This window comes from Canis aureus, chromosome 23 (assembly GCF_053574225.1).
Source record: "Canis aureus isolate CA01 chromosome 23, VMU_Caureus_v.1.0, whole genome shotgun sequence".
NCBI lineage: Eukaryota > Metazoa > Chordata > Mammalia > Carnivora > Canidae > Canis > Canis aureus.
Genome location: NC_135633.1, coordinates 23,788,855 through 23,798,183, shown reverse-complemented (window position 1 = coordinate 23,798,183; position 9,329 = coordinate 23,788,855). Strand labels below are relative to the sequence as shown.

The window sequence follows — 9,329 nt, the reverse complement described above, 5'->3', positions numbered from 1 at the left end:
AAAAATGTACTCTACATGGATAGAACTGGAGGGTATTATCCTGAGCGCAGTAAATCAATCAGAGAAAGACAATTATATGGTTTCATTCATATGTAAACTATAAGAAGCAGTGTAGAGAATCATAGGGCAAGGGAGGAAAAGCTGAATGGGGGGAAGAAGTCGGAGAGGGAGACAAACCACAAGGGACTCTTAACAATAGAAAACAAACTGAGAGTTGCTAGAAGGGAGGTGGAGAGATGCAGTAACTGGATGATGGGCATCAAGGAGGAGACTTGATGTGATGAACACTGAGTGTTATATGCAATTGATGAGTACTGAACTCTACATCTGAAACTAATGATGTACTATATGTTGGCTAATTGAATTTAAATAACAAAAAATGTACTAGGGTACATTGTTAATAACAGGGGAAACAGTGAAGGTTGCATAGGAACTCTGTACTACCTTTCAATTTTTCTGAGATCAAACATTTTTAAAAGTCTACTTAAAAATAAAAAGGAGGGATCCCTGAGTGGCGCAGCAGTTTAGCGCCTGCCTTTGGCCCAGGGCACGATCCTGGAGACCCGGGATCGAGTCCCACGTCGGGCTCCCGGTGCATGGAGCCTGCTTCTCCCTCTGCCTTTGTCTCTGCCTCTCTCTCTCTCTGTGTGACTATCATAAATAAATAAAAATTAAAAAAATAAAAATAAAAAAATAAAAAAATAAAAAGGAAAAAGAATCATAGGATTTGAAAATTTCTGGTTCTTCTGGTGGTGAACACATAATTTGGTAAACACTATTTTGGAATAACTGAAACAGCAGTATCACATGTATGAAATTAGTGTTGCGTTTGAAGGGATCAGAGAGGTCTTGCTGTTGTCAAGGAATTATCAGAGCAGGGTAAAAAAAAGGAATCTAAAAAGAAAGTTTGGCATCTGTGGTCACTTTTCTTAAAAATGCTTGTCGGGATCCCAGGGTGGCGCAGCGGTTTGGCGCCTGCCTTTGGCCCAGGGCGCGATCCTGGAGACCCGGGATCGAATCCCACGTCGGGCTCCCTGCATGGAGCCTGCTTCTCCCTCTGCCTGTGTCTCTGCCTCTCTCTCTCTGTCTTTGACTATCATAAAAAAAAAAAAAAATGCTTGTCAACTCTTGCATAAGATAATTAAGAGGATGAATCAGATTTTCTTTAGATTGCTTTGCCAGTTGGAACAATATTTTACTGGAATATGGCATCTAGAGAATATTAACAAAGACCTTGTAAATGCCACGGAATGATTCCCACTTGTTTACAAACTTTTGCGTGTGTAAGAAAGTTATAAAAAATATGCTAACAATAAACACTAAAGTTGGGACAGTAGTATTTCTACCTGCTGAGGAAATGAGACAGGAGTACAGAACATGCCTCCATTTTAATCCATGTCTTATTTGTGCTGAAGCCCAAGTGCACAGTTTACTTAAATGACTTCCCATGTTCAAGATATTTCATCACAAGAATTGTTAAATGCAAACACTTTGGAGAAGTCTGCAATGACTTATTTTTTTTTTATTTTTTTTAATTTATTTTTTATTGGTGTTCAATTTACTAACATGCAGAATAACCCCCAGTGCCCGTCACCCATTCACTCCCACCCCCCGCCCTCCTCCCCTTCCACCACCCCTAGTTCATTTCCCAGAGTTAGCAGTCTTTACGTTCTGTCTCCCTTTCTGATATTTCCCACACATTTCTTCCCCCTTCCCTTATATTCCCTTTCACTATTATTTATATTCCCCAAATGAATGAGATAAGAAGCTTTTGCACAGCAAAGGATACAGTCAACAAAACTCAAAGACAACCTACAGAATGGGAGAAGATATTTGCAAATGACATATCAGATAAAGGGCTAGTTTCCAAGATCTATAAAGAACTTCTTAAACTCAACACCAAAGAAACAAACAATGCAATGACTTATGATACATTTGTTGGATACTGGAGATTATGAAGGCCCTCTTGAGAAGTGTAAGAAAGTGAACGCTAAATGAAAGGCAATAGGGAATGACGTGCTGGGACCTTGAGATGCATGTGGGAGCTTGAGTCTGTTTTGGCTCTGTGAAGAAACATGAGGGAATTTATTTGTAATAAAGTGAATAGGGAGCACCCCAAAGTTAGTGGAATTTTCTAGTTGTTATTAACATTCTTTAAATACTTATTGTGTAAAAGACATCCTATCAGGCAAACTACATGTTACTTCACATAAAACATATGAAAAAGATACTATTTTATTTCCTCTTTTCCATATAAAAAGAATATTAGAGAGGCACCTGGGTGGTTCATTGGTTGAGCACCTGCCTTTGGCTCAGATCCTGATCATGGGGTCCTGGGATTGAGTCCTGCATCAGGCTCCCCACAGGGAGCCTGCTTCTCCCTCTGCCTATGTCTCTGCTTCTCTTTCTGTGTCCCTCATGAATAAATAAAGAAAGTCATGTTTTTAAAGAATATTAGATCTTAATGAGAATAAATAGCTTGTTCAATATCACACAGTCAGTAAGCGGATGAGCTTGCAATTAGAATCCATTCTGCTTGAGCTTTATCACATTAGAACTGATTTCTAGGGTGTTAGAAGTATCATGGTGGTGATGGCCAATCTTCCAGGCAGTGACTATATTTGGTTCACAGGCTCAGGTGCACATCACTGATTCTGGATACTTAGCATCTTTATCCATAGAGAAGAGCAGAACTCCCTAGTGGATTTTTCTACCTAGTGTAGGACCTGGCTCAAAACAGGGACCTCAAGGCCCTCCTGTCCTTCACAGATAAGGCCCTAGAGAGTTTCCGTTGGAGGCTATCCTTTGGGGAGCATCACATGAAGGATATAACTCCATTTCTTATTTGGGTACATATGAAAATAGAGAGATCAAGACAGGCTCAGAATGGCTTATGGTGCACAGTTTGGTGAGTGGGCTACACCCTTCCCCAGCCCATAGGCAGGATGGTAGCCAGAGCAGAGGGGAAGAAAGGAGAAAAGATAATAGTGTCATAAAGCTGAGAACAGAGGGGCTGAGATTAGGTGTATGGCACAAAGGAAGTTCTATATGTATACATAATAACAAAAATATCACTAACTCTCGTTTGCATTTTTATCTTTTCAATCATTATAAGATCAGATGTCTTAATCTAGAAAGATTTGTCCATTGTTTCCTATCAGGATAAGGTGCAAGAAAACCAAACAAACCCTACATGTGTTCTCTCACACTTCAAGGATAGGGTAATCACAAGTAAAAGACATATAGAAAGTAACAGTGGAAAGAGTCCACTGTGTTTCTGAGCACTGCTTTGTGCAGTGCAGATTAAGACTTGACCTCATGCTCAGTAAGAGTATGTGTTGTATAAACAGTTTGTAGCACGTGTGGACACTAGGAAAAAAACATGGCATATCTGTAGAAGTCACAAGGTTTTGTTAATGTATTTCCTTGTATAACATTGGCATATGGCACCATCTCCTAGGGTTCAAGATTTTTAGGTTGTAATTCCTTTGATGGGCATACAGTTTGTGTCAGAAAGATAGACCATTTTTTAAAATTGGAATATATCTTATATGTAGCATCATATATATTTAGGTACAACATGTTAATTTGTCACATTTATATAGTGTCATATGATTGTCATTACGGAGATAATTAACACGTTTATCATATTACATAATTATCTTTTCTACTGGTTGAAAAAATGAAGTCCTAGTCTCTTAGCAAATTTGATATTTATACAGTATTGTTGTCTATATTCACTACACTGCATTAGATCTTTAGGGCTTAATTACTGCTCCTTGTAAGTTTGTTCCCTTAAGCAACAGTGACCATTTTTTGAAACCACAAAGATTTCCCTACTTTAGAAGCTAAACTTCCTATGATAGACAGAAACCCTTGGGTTCAGTTCACTGAATATCTCCATCATTCAAGACTTAAGACTCTTTTTAGGAAATATCCTATATGATTTAAGCTATATTTCATTATATTTTTATGAAATAAATCTTACAGAGTACTTACATTTTATTACCTATTTAAATAACAGAACACAAAGATGTCTCTTTACAACTTTAAGTTCACTACTAAAAAGAGAATACCACATATATTTTCCAATTCAGTAGGTTGCTTTGTTGTTTCATTGATGGTTTCTTTCACTGTGTAATGGAAAAAGGTATTTGCAAATGGTATATCTGAGAAGGGGTTAATATCCAAAATATATAAAGAACTTATACAACTCAGCAGCAAAAAAACAAATAATCCAATTGAAAATGGCCTGAGGATCTGAATAGACATTTTCCCAAAGAAGACATACAAATGGCTCATAGACTCTCAATATCACTAATCATCAGGGAAATGCAAACAAAATCACAATGAGATACCATCTTATACTTTTCAGAACAGCTCAAATCAAAAAGACAGGAAATAACAAGTGTCAGCAAGTATGTGCGGAAAAAAGAACCTTCATGCCCTACTGGTGGGAACACAAGTTGATGGAGCCACTGTGAAAAATAGTACAGAGGTTCCTCAAAAAAATAGTATTACTATATGATCCAATAATTCCACACTGGATATTTACCCAAAGAAAGTAAAAACACTAATTTGAAAAGATATACGTACTCTATGTTTATTGCAGCATTATTTATAATAGCCAAGATAGGGAAGCAACCCAAGTGTCCTGCAATAGATGAATGGATAAAAAGATGTGGTGAGTGGGTGTATATATATATTACATATGGAATATTACTCAGACAAGAAAAAAATTAGATCTTTGCCATATACAATGACATGGATGGAGCTAGAGAATATAATGCTTAGTGAAAGAAATAAGACTGAGAAAGGCAAATACCATATTATCTCACTCAGATGTGGAATTTAAGAAACAAAATAACAAAAAGAGGACAAGACAAAAAGACTTAAGTACAGCAAACAAACTGGTGGTTGCCAAAGGGAAGATGAGAGGGATAAATGGGTGAAATAGAAGGAGGGGTGAAATTGCTGTGATGAGCACTAAGTAATGTATAGAATTGTTGAATCACTGTATTGTACACATGAAGCTAATATAACACTGCATGTTTATTATACTTCAATTTAAAGAGCTCCCTTAAAATATATATTTAACATTCTCTTAACTGATATGCCAGGCTCAATACTAGGTTTTATATATACAGATATAAGTAAGAGAGGGTTTCTTTAACATTAAAGGGCTGCCTATACATTAGACTAACACAACAGGTAAATATAATTTCACATAATTTTGTAAAATGATAATTCCAAAGAAAATAGGTATATAAAGGAGAGATTATCCTATCAGTATTTCTTCCTCACGCTCTGAATTTTCAGGAAATTTTATTTCTTCTCTTTTTCTGACTACCTCAATCAACATCTGAGGCTTTTTGTATTGCTTTCCTCTTAGTTTTTAAAACGTTATTGTCAGCCACTCTAGAATATACCTATGAGAGATGGAAGATCAATTTTTACAAATATATTTATTATTATTAGAATAATTTAGATTTTCCTTAACAGCCAGGAGAAAAACCAATCCCTTCACAATAATTTTTGTAACCACTACTTGTATTGATTTTACCATATGCAAAATGTAAGCAAACTGTCAGCACAACTTTTATGTATGTATAAACATAAGAATAGCTCATTGTTCACATCTTACAGCCTTGTATACACATTTATTAAGTTAAATAAAGATGATATTTGAGATTTAACCAAAGACTTATCTGACAAAAAGATTTTGTTGTCACATCTGTAACTTTTTGCTGCCCAAAAATGATTATTTCTTAGTTCTCTAGCAACCCGTCGTTTTTTATTAAATAAGTTTGATATCAACAGTGTGTAAATAAATTTAAGGTGTACAACTTTTACTTCACTAACAGTTATATATTGTAATATAAATGCCATTGTAGTGATATTTATCACCCTAGCCCTAGCCTCCTGTCTTAACACTCCATGTTCTTGACAGGAAGGACACATTCTGAAGCCATGGGACATGCTCAAAAATGTGTTAAAATGAAGAGGCTCAACTGAAACCACTTTATATATAGTGAAACCACTATATAATACCTACTTTCTAGTATTTTCCTGCCTTCCCCTTTCTCACTGTATTTCTGGATTAAAACATTTCTCAGACTACCCAAGGCTTTTGCACTTAAGCACTTATTAATTTATTTAAAGATTTATTTATTTGAGAGAAAGAGAGAGCACAAGCGGGAGGGGCAGAGGGGGAGAGAATATCAAGCAGACTCTGCCCTGAGCATGGACCCCAATGTGGAGCTCAATCTCACAACTCTGACATCAGTTGGGACACCTGGGTGGCTCAGTGGTTGAGCATCTGCCTTTGGCTCAGGGCATGATCCCAGGGATCCAGGATGGAGTTCCACATCGGGCTCCCTGCATGGAACCTGCTTCTCCCTCTGCCTATATCTCTGTCTCTCTCTGTGTATCATGAGTAAATAAATAAAATCTTAAAAAAATAAAAAACAATTCTGACATTAGGGCCTAAGCTGAAACCAAGAGTTGGATGCTTAACTAACTGCACCACCCGGGCACCCCTGCACTTAAGCATTTAAATGAGATCTTTCCATTGATATGGGCACTCTCCTCTATTTGGTTGGGTATTTTTGGCTTAAGTAAAGGCCAACATTTATCCATTTCAACAAATTCTGTCACTTTTACTTTGCCTTTAACATAACAGAATTATAAATCACCAAGTACTGGATGAGAGAATATTTGCTTTATCTGCTTTCCACTATAATAGTGGGAGTACCAGAAAGACTCCCTTGAGATTTACAACATTTTACTAGTTCCAAATAAATTGGTCATTATGAGATATAGACTGTTCCTCATAGTCCAGTGTAATTTATATTTTCTCCATGTGGTATCCTCCTTAGTACTTAGGTTGATTGATGTTTTGTCTTTGTTTGTTTGTTTGTTTTTGAGAGAGAGAGATGGAGAGTACAAGTAGTGGTGGGAAGGATAGAGGGAGAAGGAGAAAATCTTAAGCAGGCTCCAAGCCCAGTGCAGCTTGACATGGGGCATGATTTCTTGACCCTGAGATCATGACCTGAGCTGAAATCAAGAGTGGAACACTTAGAGCACCTGGGTGGCTCAGTCAGTTGGATGTCTGCCTTTGGCTCAGGCCATGATCTCATGGTCCTGGGATCTAGTCCCGTATTGAGTTCCCTGCTCAGCAGGGAGCATGCTTCTCCCTCTCCCCACTGCTTGTGCTCTCTCTCTCTCTCTCTCAAATAAATAAATAAAATCTTGAAAAAATATCGGGTTACCTAGGTGGCCCAGTTGGTAAGTCTTTTTAAGACACTAGTTGGTCACTAACATTCATGAATGAGGTAAATAATACGTTACTAACATTCTATGTACCATCTTAGTTTGCTTGTAACCCACTTTGGATATCAATATATTAAAACCTCTGAGGATCATCATTCAAAGATGATGAATTTAAACATTTCCTCCTAGCATGTGGTTTTCAGTAGTCTCTAGAGCTCTTTTGGAAATTTAAATACAACCACGAAGGAGAAACAGTTTTGTGTGTGTGAATGTTACGTGTGTTTTTGGTTAGGATATTTAATCCACAAGCAACCATTAAGTGTCATTAACACATATGGGACAAACTCAAATTGGTTAGTAAGCAACTAAGAAATCATGATCCTGGTTTACATCACAGCTATGTGAAAAAGGGACAGAAATAAACTCATATAGAGGGTAGTGAGTATGTATGTTTACATATATGCATTCATATGTATATGTGTGTATTATCTTTATTCATTCATTAATTCACTAATTTCCTCACTGTATGTGTGTATATGTATGCATATATATGTAAATAAGTAGATATATAAACATATACAATAAAACAAGGTCTTGAATAGAATAAGTGAAATGCCTTATGAAACAAATATTTTGAGTAATAAAATTGATCCAGCTTTCAGTAACTAAATTCTAGTTATAAACATTTTAGGATAAAAAAAGTTTTAGGATAGAGGTTTTCAGTTATTCTTGCAGCAAGACTATTGATGAGATTTTTGATAATGGGATAAACAGATATCCACTTTTGTTTTGGTTTTTGTTTTTTTGCAGTAACATAAACATCATCATAACTGACTGGTACCTTCCAATATGGATCAGCACACATCTGCAATGACACATTCATATGAAATCCAAAGCAAGATGTCTCTTTCCAATCAAACTCAGCTCCACCCTTCCTCCTTCTTGCTGGTGGGAATCCCAGGACTAGAAACAGTCCACATCTGGATTGGCTTTCCCTTTTGTGCCATGTATCTGATTGCACTCATAGGAAACTTCACCATCTTGTTCATCATCCAGACTGAGCACAGCCTCCACCAGCCCATGTTTTACTTTCTAGCAATACTGGCTACCATTGACCTGGGACTGTCCACAACCACTATCCCTAAGATGCTGGGCATATTCTGGTTTGGCCTCAGGGAGATCACTTTTGATGACTGCCTTACTCAGATGTTTTTCATTCACATTTTTACTGGCATGGAATCAGGAGTCCTTCTTGCCATGGCTTATGACCGTTATGTAGCTATCTGTAACCCTCTTCGTTATAACACAATCCTTACTAACAAAGTAGTATCTCTTATTGGTTTTGGGGTGGTTGCGAGATCTTTTTTCATTGTACTCCCCTTTGTATTCCTCATCTTGAGACTGCCCTTTTGTGAACATCATGTCATCTCCCACACATACTGTGAGCATATGGGTCTTGCGCGTCTGGCCTGTGCAAGTATCAGAATCAATATTATATATGGTCTGGGGACCATAGCAATCCTGGGGCTTGACATCATGGCCATTTCTCTGTCCTATGTCCAAATTCTCTGTGCCGTTTTCCATTTCCCCTCCCATGAGGCCAGGCTCAAGTCTCTCAGCACCTGTGGCTCCCATGTCTGTGTAATTTTGGCTTTTTACACCCCAGCCCTCTTCTCTTTTTTGACACATCGTTTTGGCCAAAATGTTCCCCACTACATCCATATCCTTCTGGCCAATCTGTATGTAGTGATTCCACCAATGCTCAACCCTGTCATCTATGGAGTCAGAACCAAGCAGATTCATGAAAGGGTGCTCAGAATATTTAGCCAGAAGTAAATAATGGCTGAACATCTCCAGTTTTTAACCAGGGAATTAAATGTTAACATCTATGCATCTGAGGAATTAGAAGAGGCTTTAAAAGGGAAAATGAGGTAAGGCCATCATCACTTACTTGGAAGGGTGCCATTTTTTGTGCATCAGCCATTCAGGCAGTGAGAACAGAAGCTATGAACTCTAAATATCAAGGTGCATGAGCAACTGTTCCATATTATTTTTAT

At 37.4% G+C, this 9,329-nt stretch overlaps 1 protein-coding gene across 1 annotated transcript; it reads left to right on the top strand.

Moving 5' to 3' along the window:
* The first annotated feature begins 8,166 nt into the window (after positions 1–8,166).
* Positions 8,167–9,108, top strand: LOC144295433 (olfactory receptor 52E2-like). The gene has a single exon (XM_077867834.1). It carries the CDS (start codon positions 8,173–8,175, stop codon positions 9,106–9,108), a length of 936 nt encoding a protein of 311 aa, XP_077723960.1. The 5' UTR covers positions 8,167–8,172.
* Positions 9,109–9,329: the final 221 nt, after the last annotated feature.

Coding starts and splice junctions, on each gene's coding strand:
- LOC144295433 (XM_077867834.1), top strand. CDS start 8,173: ATGTCTCTTTCCAATCAAACTCAGCTCCACCCTTCCTCCTTCTTGCTG.